The sequence below is a fragment of the Sphaeramia orbicularis genome, chromosome 9 (assembly GCF_902148855.1).
Source record: "Sphaeramia orbicularis chromosome 9, fSphaOr1.1, whole genome shotgun sequence".
NCBI lineage: Eukaryota > Metazoa > Chordata > Actinopteri > Kurtiformes > Apogonidae > Sphaeramia > Sphaeramia orbicularis.
The window spans coordinates 279,692-296,005 of record NC_043965.1 but is presented as its reverse complement, the minus strand read 5'-3'; the positions used below and the strand labels follow the sequence as shown (position 1 = coordinate 296,005).

General features: G+C 43.9%; 2 protein-coding genes across 2 annotated transcripts; one reads left to right on the top strand and one right to left on the bottom strand.

Moving 5' to 3' along the window:
• Nucleotides 1–268: 268 nt before the first annotated feature.
• LOC115425782 (dickkopf-related protein 4) lies at nucleotides 269–7,089 on the top strand. Its single transcript, XM_030143539.1, has 4 exons — nucleotides 269–962; nucleotides 4,588–4,677; nucleotides 4,771–4,894; nucleotides 6,342–7,089. The coding sequence occupies exons 1-4, from the start codon at nucleotides 858–860 to the stop codon at nucleotides 6,647–6,649; spliced, it is 627 nt and encodes a 208-aa protein (XP_029999399.1). The 5' UTR covers nucleotides 269–857; the 3' UTR covers nucleotides 6,650–7,089.
• Nucleotides 7,090–9,413: 2,324 nt separating this feature from the next.
• ppiaa (peptidylprolyl isomerase Aa (cyclophilin A)) lies at nucleotides 9,414–13,739 on the bottom strand. Its single transcript, XM_030143542.1, has 4 exons — nucleotides 13,582–13,739; nucleotides 10,694–10,813; nucleotides 10,331–10,503; nucleotides 9,414–9,801 (listed from the first exon to the last, which is right to left on the bottom strand). The coding sequence occupies exons 1-4, from the start codon at nucleotides 13,648–13,650 to the stop codon at nucleotides 9,669–9,671; spliced, it is 495 nt and encodes a 164-aa protein (XP_029999402.1). The 5' UTR covers nucleotides 13,651–13,739; the 3' UTR covers nucleotides 9,414–9,668.
• Nucleotides 13,740–16,314: the final 2,575 nt, after the last annotated feature.

Here is a 16,314-nt window from a genome sequence, read left to right as displayed (position 1 = left end):
CAGATCAGGTGGGTGTTAATCGTCTGTAATCACCTGTAAACACACACACACAGCTTCAGTCTAATGAGTCTTTATGGAACCGTTTCAGACCACATGAAGTGAAGCCCCCCCAGACTCCACCTGTCTCCGTCTCCAGGTGTGTTTTCATCTCTCTGTGGTCTCCGCGGTGTCGGGTTTCAAACTCACCTGAGGCCTCAGGGTTTTCCAGGAAGGAAGCGAAGGCGGCGCTGCGTTTGCCCACTGATGCGGTCGGCTTCAAACGCACCATCCTGACTTCAGAGGGACATCAGAGGAAACGGGACGCTTTAAAAACCCACGCACCTGAAGGCAGCAGCCAATCGCAGCAAAGCCAGGACACAAGGCAGACGCACCTGAACGTCTCACCTGGACCAGATCAATAATCGGAAACATCATCTTCATCAGAAAAAACACTGACGTTCCAGATGGAAAAGCTGCGTTAACAGACGGAAAAGGAGAAACTTCCACCACATCTGGACTCCAATCTGCCTGAAGAACGAGCTTTTCTTTCAATTTGAGGAGTTTGTGTGATGAACTTGAGGGATTTGAGTGAATGATTTGAAAACCAGACTAATAATTGGGCTGAAAGTCAGAAAAAAAACAGGTAGAAAATAACCTGTGGATCAGAAAGAGTCCAAACAGACGACGGATTTTTATTTTCACTGATTTATTTCATCGTTTCAAAAGGAAATCGACACTAAATCCTGATTTTTTCACCTTTGTTCCAGTTTGAGTTTTTTTTTTTTTTGTTTTGAAGGATTGGAGTGAATTGTTTGGGTTTTGGACAGTGTGTGTGTGTGTGTGTGTTGGTGAATCTGCGTCTGATTGGTGGATCAAACATGTGGGCGTGGCGTGGTCTGCTGTGTGTGTCGCTGGTCTGCGGTTTGGCCTTGGACTCCAACACCATCCGATCGTCCAAAGAGGCGTCCAGCACCGAGAACACGGTAACAACACTGAACGATCACACGGAAAGGGACGAAAACGTTTGACGATAAAAACATTTCCTTTAAAATCGTGACTTAATTTTCTATTATTAGGAGAAATGTAGTTTATGATTTAACTAATAAAAGATGATGTCATCATGAGAGTTTCAGTGTATCGTTAACAAAAACAAACAAAATGATGAAAACTAGAATTGTAAAAACATTTTCGTTAAGTGAAATAAATAAAAGCTATAATTAAAAGAAAAAAACATAACTAACTGAAACTGTATTGTGTGTTTACAGAACTAACTAAAACAGATAAAAATTATGGATAAAATTCCCTTCGTTTTTTTCCCTTCGTTTTTGTCTTTGTCAATGTCGGATTGATATAAAATCGATTTATTTCGCTCAACAAATTTTAGCTAGCGGCACCATACGACACTTTTTGCTCCGTCACTTGTGTTCACTTGTGGTTTCCAGTCGTCTTCTGGTCCCCACTCTACCTGGAAACCATGGAGACTAAAGCAGCAGAGTCCTGTCTGGGATTGATTTGAATAGGAGCACAGAGAAGAAGAGAAAAGAGACCACTGAAACTACAACTGAACTACAACTGAACTACAACTGAACTACAACTGAACTACAACTGAACTACAACTAAGCATTTAGAAAAAAATTTAAACTAATAAAAACTATCAAACCTGCTCTAAAAACCAATTAAAATGAACTGAATTAGAGGGGAAAAAAAGTCAAACTAAATAAAACTAAACTAGAATGAAAAATCCAAAACTATTAGAACCTTGTGGTGTTTTTTTACAGTTAACAAGTGGAAATTAATGTCAAAAAAAAAGGACCAAATCATTATGCAGCGAAAAACTAAAACTGGTTCAGATACTCTGTGGGAAACAGCTGATCATTTCAGAGGGTTTTCAGAGGGGGGCCAGAATTTCAGAAAAATTCTAGAAAAATCCAAAATGGCTGCCAAAAACAACCAAAATAATAATAAATGTTCGACAGCTTGGACTTTATGGCTATTCTGTTTATGGACATAGACTGCCATCCCATAATATGTGCAAAATATACCATGAATATAATGTTACATGGCTTTTGAACAGCTTTAAAAAACAAACAAACAAAAAAAAAAACACCAGAATGAGACAACTCTTCAAACGGATCCTCGTTTGAGTGAGAAATTACATGGAAAATAAAAATATAAATTTTAGGTGTAAGTTTTAAACACTTTTACTGGAACTCATCTGTCACTTTCAAAGAGTAGTTTATTGATAAAATGTTCATGTGAGCAGAAATAAAGCCTTAAAACTCATAGACAGAACTTTATGCTAATGTTAGCATTAGCATTAGCCAGTGTAGACTCAGTGTGCTACCCTGATGCTTAGTTACTTAGTTACTCCACCCCCACCCCACCCCACCCCACCCCCAGTACTGAGTGTCCCTATAGTCGTCCTTTCATGTTCCTATCCTGTTTTTTTTGAGGGTCTCAATTAGCTGACAATTTTATAAGAATTTTTTTCAAAAACTCACTTCCTGTTTGAGATTTTTGGGACTCATTTTCCAGGATGTCTTCGGTCACAGGTGTCAAACATGCGTCCCAGGGGCCAAAACTGGCCCACCAAAGGGTCCAGTCCGGCCCTGGGAGAGTTTATGAAAAGCAAAATTACACTGAAGATATTAACGATCAAGGATGTTAAAATCATTTTAGTGGCTCAGAACCAGTCAAATACTATCATAATAACCTATAAATAATGAGAACCGCAAATTTTCCTCTTTGTTTTAGTGTAAAAAAAAATTGCACAAAAATGTTTACATTTACAGACTAGCCTTGTACAAAAAAATGTGAATAACCTGAACAAACATGAACCTGAAATGTCTGCAGAGAAGTCTGTGGAATTATACCAACATTCTACCTGTTATTAAATGTTTTGTAGATTCACTGTGATCTGTAAGTTATAATGAACATGTATGAATGATACACTAAGGCCTAATATTGTTAAAATTACACTTATTTTTCTGAAGTATTTTCAGGTTGTTCATATTTGTCCAAGTTATGTTCAATTACAGTTCGTAGCTGTAAACATTTTCATTCCAGAATTTTACTTTTTTCACTCAAAAACAGAGAAAACTTTGGTGTCGACATTATTTATCAGTTCTTATCCTTATGTTTATTATTTAGATTGCTTTACTGGGCCGGCCCACTTTAGATCCCAGTGTTCTGTTTTTGGCCCATGAACTAAAATGAGTTTGAGCCCCTGTCTCAGCCTCAGGAACAGTACACACACCCACGTTCGTGCTTTTGAGGTCGGTCTTCGGTGCATTTTATTCAGCTGCCAATTGTATGGACGGGCCTTTTTTTTTTTTTTTTTGTAATTCAGGTTTTTAATGGAGTTTTCACTTGGTTCGTGACAATTATACAATGTTGCTTAATGTTAACAAACAACATACATGAAAAGTATCCAAAATGCTACAAAGTGTGGAAGTTCTTAAAACGGAAACATGAATAAATAAAATGGATAAATACATAAATCAACCCCAGTGGCAGTAGCTGTTGTCTGTCTGTCATAGTTCTGTCTCCAACTGCTTCTGTGCTTCTATCCACATGCACTCAGATGAAGCAGTCGTTTCATCATGTTGAGCCATTCTTCAACCAGGGTTCTAAACTCCTGTTCTGTCAGGTTCCACATTCAGTCTGATCTGATCTGCAGTGGACCCAACCAGGAAAAGAAGAACAGAAGAACCCAGAAAGAATGACAACTGCACGAAACAAAAAAGATGTGAATAACCTGAAAAAACTGAAACTTCTTCAGATAAATCAGTGTAATTTTCTCAGTCTTCTTCCTCCACTTCTCATTAGTCCATGTGCATTCTGGATCAGATCTCCAAAGACACTAAACACTGAGGAACAGGAAGAAAAGAGTTCAAACTGGACTGAATTTAATACAGACATTTCAGGTTGGACCATTTGTTCAGGTTAGTCACATTTATTGTTTCAGGATAGTTTGTAAATGTAAATATTTTCATAATTTAATGTGATTTTTTTGCACTAAAACAAAGACAAATATTTGAAGTTGTCATTATTTACAGACATAATGTCAGATTTTCTTCACATCAAACTCAGAAGAAAACCTGGAGTCATTATTTGTTCGTAGGATATTTGACTTCAGATCATGTCGGTCTGGATGTGGAACCTGAATTTAAAGGAATCTGTGGAATTTTTGCACTTTGTAAATTCATCCCAGGGGTCGGACTGGAACCTGGGACGCATGTTTGAGACCCCTGCTTCAAACTGGGGCTTTTCCAGTGTAACAGTATGGGCGGCCATTTTGAATTTCTTCCAGAACTCACTTCCCGTTTGACATGTTTGTGGCCCCACCCCCTTCTAGGATGAGCATCCGCACTTCTCTCCACCGCTTGACGACTTTTCCCTTAACTCCTCCTACTGTTATAACTGTGTTGGTATTCCTTTGTTAGGTGGAAAACAGGCGTTGTCATGACAACAGAAGCAGCATCATGTGATTTAATCTGATGATTCATTCGTAGTTTTTTTTTATTCGTCACCTGCAAAATTCCTTCAGTTTCAGTTTTAGAAACAGGATCAGTGGGTTTTAAGTGTGACCTTTGACCTGTCCGTCAGGATCGTTCCCATGACGACCGCCGCCAGACGGAGACGACGTTCAACTCCCGACGGCGTCCGTGTTTGACGGCGGACTGCGCCACGCCCACGGTGAGTATGAAAAAACCAAAGGACGCCGACGTTTACGCCGAAGCCACGATCGAACAATGAATGAATGAATGAATGAATGAATGTGTTCCACAGAAGAACGGCTGCAGTAACAGAGCACAGAGGAGGACGACCCCGCTGGACGGACAGGTGGACGGACAGGTGGACGGACAGGTGGACACAGACAGGCTGAGTGACGTCCATTTGAACAGGACCAGAGGTGAGTCCAACTGAAACTGATTTAATGATTTAACGACGAAAACTGAACAGATAAGCAGGACTGTACGCAGAACGACTGCTTCAGCTGCATGCCTTCTGTTTCAGCTCTGTTCTCTCAGTTTCAGCTCAGTTTCAGCTCAGTTCTCTCAGTTTCAGCTCCGTTCTCTCTGTTTCAGCTCTGTTCTCTCTGTTTCAGCTCAGTTTCAGCTCTGTTCTCTCAGTTTCAGCTCAGTTTCAGCTCAGTTCTCTCAGTTTCAGCTCCGTTCTCTCTGTTTCAGCTCTGTTCTCTCTGTTTCAGCTCAGTTTCAGCTCCGTTCTCTCTGTTTCAGCTCAGTTTCAGCTCTGTTCTCTCAGTTTCAGCTCAGTTCCAGCTCAGTTCTCTCAGTTTCAGCTCCGTTCCCTCTGTTTCAGCTCAGTTTCAGCTCAGTTTCAGCTCAGTTCTCTCAGTTTCAGCTCCGTTCCCTCTGTTTCAGCTCAGTTTCAGCTCCGTTCTCTCTGTTTCAGCTCAGTTTCAGCTCTGTTCTCTCAGTTTCAGCTCAGTTCTCTCAGTTTCAGCTCAGTTCTCTCAGTTTCAGCTCTGTTCTCTCTGTTTCAGCTCAGTTTCAGCTCCGTTCTCTCTGTTTCAGCTCAGTTTCAGCTCTGTTCTCTCAGTTTCAGCTCAGTTTCAGCTCAGTTCTCTCAGTTTCAGCTCCGTTCCCTCTGTTTCAGCTCAGTTTCAGCTCTGTTCTCTCAGTTTCAGCTCAGTTTCAGCTCTGTTCTCTCAGTTTCAGCTCAGTTTCAGCTCCGTTCTCTCAGTTTCAGCTCAGTTTCAGCTCCGTTCTCTCAGTTTCAGCTCAGTTTCAGCTCTGTTCTCTCTGTTTCAGCTCAGTTTCAGCTCTGTTCTCTCAGTTTCAGCTCCGTTCTCTCTGTTTCAGCTCTGTTCTCTCTGTTTCAGCTCAGTTTCAGCTCCGTTCTCTCTGTTTCAGCTCAGTTTCAGCTCTGTTCTCTCAGTTTCAGCTCAGTTTCAGCTCAGTTCTCTCAGTTTCAGCTCCGTTCCCTCTGTTTCAGCTCAGTTTCAGCTCCGTTCCCTCTGTTTCAGCTCAGTTTCAGCTCCGTTCTCTCAGTTTCAGCTCAGTTTCAGCTCTGTTCTCTCAGTTTCAGCTCCGTTTCAGCTCCGTTCTCTCAGTTTCAGCTCTGTTCTCTCAGTTTCAGCTCCGTTTCAGCTCCGTTCTCTCAGTTTCAGCTCAGTTTCAGCTCTGTTCTCTCAGTTTCAGCTCCGTTTCAGCTCCGTTCTCTCTGTTTCAGCTCAGTTCTCTCAGTTTCAGCTCCGTTCCCTCTGTTTCAGCTCAGTTTCAGCTCTGTTCTCTCAGTTTCAGCTCCGTTTCAGCTCCGTTCTCTCAGTTTTAGCTCAGTTTCAGCTCTGTTCTCTCAGTTACAGCTCCGTTTCAGCTCCGTTCTCTCTGTTTCAGCTGCAGAGATGGCGTCCTGCGTGCGTTCCTCGGACTGTTCCTCCGGTCTCTGCTGTGTTCGGTATCTTACCGGTAAACGCTGTCAGCGGATCCCTCTGGAAGGTGACGTCTGCCTCCTCAGAGGTTCTACCAAACGCCGGCGGAACCTGGGCCGCTGCGACTGCGCCGCCGGGCTGAGCTGTGGCGCCGGCGGGCAGGGGGCGGAGTCGGGCCAGGTCAAAGGTCAGGGGGTGTGTCTTCCCCGGCAGAGACAGAGGAAAACAAGGCATTCTGGGAAGAAGAGGAGGACGGCAGAGAGAAGCTGCTGAAGCTGAGTTCAGTTTCAGTTTCAGACTGCATCTGTTTCCACCTGGTTTTAAAATGTGTTTGTACTCCAGTTCATTTAGTGTCGAACGCTTTGTGAACTTTTATTACCTCCACCAGGAGGGGGTGGGACCACTGCTTTGTGTGTGTGTGTGTGTGTATGTGTGTGTGTGTGTGTGTGTGTGTATGTGTGTGTATATGTGTGTGTGTGTCATTCTTGTGTATTTTTGAACACACCAGTATAACTCTATCAGACCCATCTTCTGTCAGATATTCGTTCTTTTTTTCCATTTGGACAAACGTTGACATTAAATCTCTTTTTAAACCCTGTTAACTCTGTCCCATTATGTGTAAAATATGTCACTAATTATTTTATTTTATATATTTTATTTAATTATTTAAAACTCCATTTTATTTAAATATTATCCACATGAGGATGGTTTGACCTGCAGTTCTGTTTACATTTATTTTCTGTTCGTTTTTTTAGGTTTTATTTTGTTTTGGTTGATGGGCGTGGTTTGTATTAACGTGGTCCACATTTTAAACCGGGTGGAACCAGAACGGTGTTGGTTTAAACTCTAGTTCTGTCCATGAACAGGAGGACGTTCTCACTGATTGATCTGAACTTCAGTCAATAAACGTTAGTGTTGAATTAAATAAAGTCTGTGTTCGACTGTTCGTCTTATTGTTAAATAAGGACAGGAGAAAAGAAACACAAAACACAAGTACTGGGTTAAAGCTAAAGGGCGCCCTCTACTGGAACATGAGGAGCATCACTCATCATCTGTCCCCTCAGTGCAGGGCTGTCCAACCCTGGTCCTGCAGATCTACTGTCCAACCCTGGTCCTGCATGTTTCAGATGTTTCCTCTTCCAGTCCACCTGACAGTCGTCCTCAGTCTTCTGCAGAACTGGAGGACAGACTGAACATTAGGATCAGGTGAGTTAGAAGAGGAAACATGCAGGACAGTGGATCTGCAGGACCAGAGTAGGACCAGGGTTGGACAGTCCTGCTCTGGGGGTTCATCTTCAGGTGTTCTTCTCTTTGAACTGCAGGTAAATACAGACGTTCTCTTGTTGGATCACAGGTTCAACACAAAACTAGGGTGATTCATGAAGAGTAAACCTATGACTGTAATCAGATTACTTTCAGGTCTAGTATGTTCATTACATGAGACAAAGTTCCATGTTCCACTTTGGAATCCTCGTCCTCACACCTGGTGTTTCACGTCTACTGACCTGAGGACGTTCAGTCCAGTTCCTCCAAACACACCTTCGACTGAAAACCTTCAGTTTGATGAATCCACCACAGACGTTCTGATGACGAAGCGACAAACGGACACATGAAGACCGGCTCAAAACATATGAACTGCCTTTTCCACAGCAGGACAAAACTGTTTTACACTTGTTAAAATGTTTGACTTCTATAGAACCTTCACTGAATTTAAAGTCAGCCCAGTCCAGGTCATGTGGTTCCTGGTGGGGTTTTTTTACCTGTCACTGAAGCTCTGCAGATGAAGCTGCTGAAGTCGTATTCTCCACAGACACTGATCAAACTGAGGGCATCAGAATCTGCAGACGTTAGTTGAAAGTTCAGACTCAGAGGAACGCAGTGGATGAAGAGCTTCAGCAGTTCACATTTAAGCTTTTACCTTCAACACATGAACTTTATCCCAAACTGGGATTTTACAGCCGAGCAGCAGCACCACACGTACAATAAAAACAGAACAAACATGAGGACAAGAGCAAATTAGAACCAAAAAAACATGTGGGTAGAACCTGGAGAACTCTAATGTACTAGAACAGCAGAACCTGCTGCTTTGGGGTCACTTCATTCACACTGTCATGGTCCTGGTGAGGATGGAAGAGCTCGTCGCTGTTCCAGATGAACCGAAACCGTCCCGTTTGTCAGCGGACCTGTAGATCTGACAGACCAGGTCCTCCAGTATGTGTGGGGCAGGTCCGGCTGGACTTCACCTCCAGGGCCTGGACACACCTGGTCCAGCTCATGAAGGGTTTGTTTGGTAGACCTCCATGACCACAAACCCCACAGACCTGCTGTGGAGCCGGTTCTGGTCCAGGTGCGAAGCAGGTCTACAGGCGCCACCTGCTGGAGCTGAAACTGACACCAGTGAATTTAACCACAGACACCGAAACGGACCAGATCAGACTTCAGCGGTCTGCGCACACATTCAACTCATCCACACCAAGGTTAGAGTTAACGAAAACTAGAATTATAAAAACATTTAACAAATAAAAACTACAAAAGAAAAAACAATAACTGAGACTGCATTGTGTTTACAAAGCTAAAACAGAAGTTATGGATAAAACTCCCTTTGTTTTCATCTTTGTTAATATCAGATATGAAATTTATTTCCCTCAAGCAATTTTAGCCACTGGCACCATATGATATTTAAGGGTCCGTCACTTGTGGTTTCCAGTCGTCTTCTGGTCCCCACTCTACCTGGAAACATGGAGACTAAAGCAGCAGAGTCCTGTCTGGGATTGATTTGAATAGGAGCACAGAGAAGAAGAGAAAAGAGACCACTGAACTACAACTGAACTACAACTGAACTACAACTGAACTACAACTGAACTACAACTGAACTACAACTAAGCATTTAGAAAAAAATGCAGACCAATAAAAACTAGCAAACCTGCTCTAAAAACAAACTGAATTAGAGAAAAAAAAAAGTCAAAACTAGAATGAAAAATCCAAAACTATTAGAACCTAGATCCACACTTCAGAATCAAACAGAACACACTTCAACTGTCAAGGCAACATTTCCATTTTATTCTTATTTATCTTTTTACTTGAACAAAAAAAACCGTCAGGACTTTGAGGAAAATGCAAAAGAAGACTTTTTTAAAAGGCAAAGTCACAATGCATGGTTGGAACAGAATAAAAAAGGAAGGGGAGGGGGAATCTGTCAAATCTCCAATAGGAATGTAGAATGGCAGGTGGTGGGCGGGGCTAGAGTAGAGGGGTGTGGCTACAGGGTGAGCAGAAGGACTAAGTGCTGAGCTCAGAGCTGCCCGCAGTCAGCGATGACGATCTTGCAGGTGGGTTTGCCGCTGTTGGATCCTTTGCTTTCCATCTTCTTGACCACGTCCAAACCTTCAACCACGCTGCCGAAGACCACGTGTTTCCCATCCAGCCTGAGAAGAGACCACACGTCAGACAAACAACCTCACATCTACAGAGCCTGAGGTAGACCACCAGGTTACAGATGAACAGTTCCTGAGCAGGACGTAGTCTGGTGTTGGCTCCTCAGGTCAGTCTATTCATGTTGAATGAAGACATGAGTGAAGACGTTGGTATTTGAGGTTCTTTTCACCTCCTTGATTAACTTCTGAACCAAGAAACTATGTAGGACATGTTCATTCTTTGTGGACAAACTACGACTGAATACAGACAACGCCTGTAGAAGTCTGATCAGTGATTGGATAAAACTGATAAAAGGCGGGACATAAGAACCACGCTCTCAAAGTGAAGTCATTGAAAATAATTGGATCCAGTTCATTCTACGTTCACATTAATTCTGATAAAAGCAGTGACTGTTAGAACGTGTCGGTTCAGATGAGGTGGTTTATTTTGTACATGTTGAACTTTGACCTTTCCTCAGGTGAAGGGTCTAGAAGGTGTCAGAGGTCCACACTGATGAATAAAAGCCCCTTCTGTTCTTACCAGGCTGTCTGTGCGGTGCAGATGAAGAACTGGGATCCGTTGGTGTTTGGTCCAGCGTTGGCCATGGACAGGATTCCAGCTCCGGTGTGCTTCAGAGTGAAGTTCTCATCGGCAAACTTGTTGCCGTAGATTGACTTTCCACCGGTTCCGTTATGGTTGGTGAAGTCCCCACCCTGAAACATGGAGCAAACTGTTGGACCGCTGCAGTGTCACAGGTAAGATGTTTGTTTACTGCAGTAGTGAAGCCTTCTGAGGTAAAACCAGCTTCAGCTGAATTGTGTTTATTCATGGACTGAATCCTCATGTAAAACCGTCCAAACCAGGATGGAACCCTCTGAGGTTCTGAGTGAGCTGTAGTCATACCTGGCACATGAAGTTGGGGATGATGCGGTGGAAGGAACACCCCTTGTAGCCGAATCCCTTCTCGCCGGTGCAGAGAGCGCGGAAGTTCTCAGCTGTCTTCGGCACCACATCAGGACGGAGCTGCACCAACAGAGGGAGTCGGAATTAGTGTTAATGGACAGAGTTAAGTACTGACATTCACAGAAACCACAGAAGAGCTCCACAATCAGGAAAAAAAAAAGGCAGATATTTCATCTACTGCATCTCCAGTGTGCCACCTGTTGGACTCCTCCATCACCCTCATTTCCATGAGTTCCAGTTCCATTTCACCTGCTTCCATCCACACCAGCCAAAGACAGTCGAGCAGGGGAACATTTAAAAGCCAAGCTACTGAAGGGATCAACCCAGTCATGGAACAGCACAATTAAGTTATCAAACCAAGACTCAAATTAATGTAGTTCACTTTCTCTGGGGCCGACCAACTGCCATCAGCCTCTTAAAACTGATCAGATCAGTCTATTTTACTGGCACGGCCCCACTGAGACCAGAAATAAACTGAAGGAAAAAAAAAACTCTGTCCATTAACACTAATTCCAACTTCCTTGTGACACCTAAAGTATAACATACAGGTGGCAGTAGTACAATAACCCACAGATTCTAAAACCAGTGAGTGGAGACAAAGGTCAGTTCACTCAAAGCCGGATCAGATGGAAGAGTCCTTTACACACCCAGTAGTTCAATAAAGCAAACAAGTCATTGTTTATTCCGTGAACAGTGGATTAAGAGTTGGCTGAGCAGGTTTATCACATACTGTGCACTTTGTCCTGTGGAGCAATATCTAAACTGGATAAAAACAGTCAGCAACTTTACCAGAACCCTGAGCACCGTCCTGCAACATGTACGACCACTCGGACCAATCTGAGCTTTAAAGTGCTGGCCTTAATTCTAACTCCACATCGAGACTATTTAAATGAGGCAACTGTAAAACTGCTGTATAAACATTAATGCTTTAATAATTAGAGTTAGATTCATCTTTAACTGCATGTGTAAACGCTGCATGTATCTGGTTGCAGCTGCAGTTCGACTTCACTGGGGCTGCTTCAGTCCTCTGACACCATCTGTTAATTATCTCCATCTCTACTTTCAGTTTTCCTGCACTCGCTGAACCCTGGGACGACACTTAAATGAGCAGAGGTGAAACGTGAACGCAGCACTGCACCAGACTGAGTATCTGCATGGCCTGCACCACCGTGACGCTACCATGCAAGTATGAAGAGGGAGGGGCTGCAGCACATGGGACAGAGCTGCAGCTGATCCTGGACCAGCGCTGCACCTCACCTGTTCTGGAACTGAGGCAGCTTTATGCACCAGGCGCCACAAGGCAGACAACCTGCAACACTGCAGAGTCATTCAACACTGGGCAGTGTTAACCCTGGAACAGCTGCAGCCGTGGCATTTTAATGCACGGTTCATGGAATCTACTCTGGTTCAGTGTTCAGGACTTTACTAAACAGACAGACGGGTAAGAAGAGTTCAAACAGAATATACTTCTGTAGTAAAACTCAGTAACATTATGCCTCCAACTGACAGATACCCTCACACTTTAAATACTCTAATAAACCTTTAATAAACAAAAGCACATGTTAGTGTTAGTGCAGCAGAGTTGAGTCTGAACTGACTTTACATCAACATCCTGTTTTAATGGATCCACTTCCTTCAACTAGTCAAATATGAGCACACAAAACCTGTGGGTTCAAACAGACTCACATGGACCAGAGTGGAAACCCAGTTCACTTCTGGACACTTTCCTTCAGAACCGTTCTAACACTGACTGGAAAGGGTCCAGCCTTTAGACCTGTTCCAACACTGACTTGAACGGGTCCAGCCTTTAGAACAGTTCTAACACTGACTTGAACGGGTCCAGCCTTTAGAACAGTTCTAACACTGACTTGAACGGGTCCCTTTGGGTTCACTGTTCCATTTCCATTGAAGGAAAACGGGTTTTGATGGTTCAGACTTTAACCCGTTCCAGTATACCCTCCCGGACCGGTTTCTTGTACCGGTACATCTCGTTTGAACCCGTTCGCCTGTCCCGGGTGCTGTGGCTCGGTTCGGCCCGGTGTTGCATCCATTCCGGTTACGCCCATCACGAACACAAAATGGCTGAGTGTTAGCCGCATGCTAACGGCTCCGACACAAAGGACGGGTCCGGTCCGCCAGCATGTGGACCGGGCCGGACCCGTTCCACAGATAGACCTCCTAATGAACCCCATACACCCGGCTGCCGTGCTCCGGTGAACCGGGGACAACGGCACACAGAAGTGCGTCCCGGTTCGTTCTCCCACATCCGCATTTTTCGGTATGCTAATGCTAATGCCCTCCTCCCTCCGCCGCCCTGGAACTTTCCAGAACTGAGCCGGCTCCTCCGCCCGGCACCGCCGCAGAAGCCCATCCGCCGGCACCGGGAGCTTTAACCCCGGTTTTAACGGAGGAACCCGGTGGTATAGCACCGGGGAAGCGGCGGACAGCGGCTGCGCTGAAGGCGGTTTTCCCGGGCTTTGCAACAAAGAAATGCGCAAACACGCGGTGCAAAGCGACGGCGGCGGCGGTTTAACTGCGCATGCACGGTTTCATTAAAACTAAAGGATCAATGAACGGCCACTTTCTCCCGCCGGTTCCGTCCACCGGAGGGCACCCCGGTAATTTGACACATTTTCCCCGTTTTCAGTGTGAAATGGCGGAAGGTCCGGATCCGCTCCACCGGAGCCATTTCCTCCGGGGCTCGGACACGTGCACGCTCCCCTCCCCGCCTCGTGCTCCTGACACGCGGATAACGGGGCTTCCCGCGGCCCGGCACATAGACCGGACCCGAACGGCACCGAACGGACCCGGACCGACAGAGCGGTTACCTCCATGACGACGCGGCCGAGGGGGGCTCCGTCCGCGGTGACGTCGAAGTAGACTCTGGGGTTGGCCATGGCAGCAGGCTTCAGCAGGGTTACCGGCGACGGGACTCACGAGGCCACAATGAACCAAAAAAGATGGAGGACGGCGGATTAATTTTATATATGGAGCCGGTGGGCGAGCCCGAGCCGCAGCTGGCCAATGAGGAACCACCGCGTCTTTGATTGGCTGATGTTCTATCCAATCAGCAGCCGAGCTTTTCCGTGATCCGGTTTGCCGCCCTCTGAGTGGACCGCCGTAGTTCGGGATGTGTTCGGTTTGTACACGAGCTTCGGCGGGTTTTGCCCACACCGGCAGATCCGCCTCGCGCCGCCCGTTCGGGGACCGCGATGATTAAAACTCCAACAACGGGCTCCGAGATCAGGACGCACCGCCTATGACTGACAACCCGAGCGGCCAATCAGAGCAGAGCGGAGGCGGGACGCCGAGTCCCGCAGTCCAAGCGCGGGCCCTGGTTCACAGGAAAACGTGGGTGCGCGGTCACGCGGCCAGGGCGCGGTCCGTTCTGCGCAGATAGGACAGAAAACAGTCAGACACACGCAGTCCGAACCGAACTGCAGTACTGGGGGTACTAATCCTGCAGCATAGGGAGTACTAATACTGCAGTATTGGGGTACGAATACTGCAGTTCAGGGGGTACTAATACTGCAGTACTGGGGTACTAGTACTGCAGTTCAGGGGGTACTAATACTGCAGTACTGGGGTACTAGTACTGCAGTTCAGGGGGTACTAATACTGCAGCACTGGGGTACTAGTACTGATGTTAAAGTGGAAACCCACCTGACATTCACCAGGGTTCAACTCCTGGAGGGGCGGGGTCATTACATGGGGGCGGGGTCTGTACTTAGCTGTGTCATGTGACCAGGGTCAGGGGGTTCAAAGGTTCCATGTGGTTCTGGGCCTGATCCGGGTCCACAGACCTCCGGTTGGACAACACCGGTTCCTGCTTCACATGAACTCGTCTCTCGTTTCAGGTCCTGATCACCTGGTGACGTTGCCGTGGTAACCGGTGCTGCTGGACCACTGTGATCCGGATCCGAGGACCATCAGGATGTGGGTCATCGATTGGTGACCTTTAACGCTGGACTGAAGAGTTGAACGGTGGTCAGTGAACGCACCACGGGCTTCAGAAAACATGGAATAAAGGATTTACATAAAAGTGGAATGTATTCATTTATTTTCATATTTAAGGTCAAAAACTGAAGAAATAGATGAAAGATGAGTTAGACTTTATATTGATTTATTATTATTTCTATATTTCCTGTTGTGTATCTGTTCCTTTTACTGACTGAAGGCTCTGTTTTGCTCATGTGTGCTGTGTTTGAGTTCCACTCTTGCTGCTGTAAATTTGGAATTTCCCCTTGTGGGATTACTGAAGGAATATCTTATAACAAATTAAACTACTTATTATTATTATTATCATCACTACTAGTTTGTCACTTGTTTGTGCTTGTATTTTCCATGTGCCATTGCGTTTTTTTTTTTTTTTTTCACTATTGTTTTTTTATAGCTTTTTTTTTCTTCTCGTTTGTATTCGGTGTTTGTGCAGCTTTTGGAACCTCAATTTCTTGATGGCTCTGCCCAAAGGATCAGTAAAGTGAGTTCTATCTAATCTTGTAAGTAATGCATTAAAACATATTCAGTCTAATTCTTGTCACTTCTTTAATTAAATATGAAATAAAATGTGTGGAATGAATGAGTTGTGTTAAATCATTATCATGTTAATTATGCTGTGTATCATATTTTATAAACCACATTAAAGTCCTTTTTATATCAAACCACTGTTTAAACTCATTTATTCAGTTTAAATGTACTTTCTTTTGGTCGATGTTAATGCCTGTTTCACTAGAATAAACCAGAACACACGTCATCAATATTAATATTCATTAAAATTAATATTCATTAAAATGTTTTTTATTTGAATGAGTCTCAGTGACTCATTTCAGAGTTTCCTGATCTAAACTGTTTAATTCCTGTTGATCCACTAATCCTATCAATACGTGTCAATAATTGGTGTCAAATACACTTCATCTGTTCATGGTCATCAGATATGACTGTATTTGGACGTTCAGAGTCTCCGTAGTTACCGTGGAAACACCGTCATCTTCTACAACATTGATTCCCCAGTAAAACCCATGGAGTTGGATCAATGACAGTGGATGGACACACTGGGGTTATGATCAATAAGAAAAAAATGAACAAAAATGAAAAATAAATCAACAAAACAAATAATATGAACAAAATAAACCACAAACTGAACAAAAATGGAAGAAAAAGTCATGAAACAGGCAACAAAATGAACAAATAAATTTTTTTAAAAAAATCAACAAAATGAATAACAAATGTCCAAAAAAGTTGCAGATGTTTGTTTTTATGTTCAGTTAATTTGACTGAAAAAGTCCGTTTTTCTTCAGTTTTCTCTGTTTTGATAAAACCTTTGATTTTACTGAGTTTTAATAAACATCTACACGATCATTGAATTAAATACAGAAAATACAGGATTTACACTGAAAAAATCTAAAATACAGAATATTACAGTGAAAGAAGCAGAAAAAAGTATTTGTGAACTGAAGTAAAAGCTTCTTTGCTTCTTTCTGAGTTAAAAAGAAAAACACAAACTATGGAATATTTTCCCAAAGTGGATTATTCATCATTAAAGCCTCGTCTCCGTCAGTTAA

What these genes read in the sequence shown, in the direction of transcription:
- ppiaa (XM_030143542.1), bottom strand. Translation starts at nt 13,650, where the DNA reads ATGGCCAACCCCAGAGTCTACTTCGACGTCACCGCGGACGGAGCCCCC. An exon ending in TCGGCCGCGTCGTCATGGAG is followed by an intron (nt 10,814 to 13,581) that starts GTAACCGCTCTG and finishes CTGTTGGTGCAG; the next exon opens with CTCCGTCCTGATGTGGTGCC. An exon ending in TGCACCGCACAGACAGCCTG is followed by an intron (nt 9,802 to 10,330) that starts GTAAGAACAGAA and finishes GTCTCTTCTCAG; the next exon opens with GCTGGATGGGAAACACGTGG.
- LOC115425782 (XM_030143539.1), top strand. Translation starts at nt 858, where the DNA reads ATGTGGGCGTGGCGTGGTCTGCTGTGTGTGTCGCTGGTCTGCGGTTTG. An exon ending in CGTCCAGCACCGAGAACACG is followed by an intron (nt 963 to 4,587) that starts GTAACAACACTG and finishes CCTGTCCGTCAG; the next exon opens with GATCGTTCCCATGACGACCG. An exon ending in CGGACTGCGCCACGCCCACG is followed by an intron (nt 4,678 to 4,770) that starts GTGAGTATGAAA and finishes TGTGTTCCACAG; the next exon opens with AAGAACGGCTGCAGTAACAG.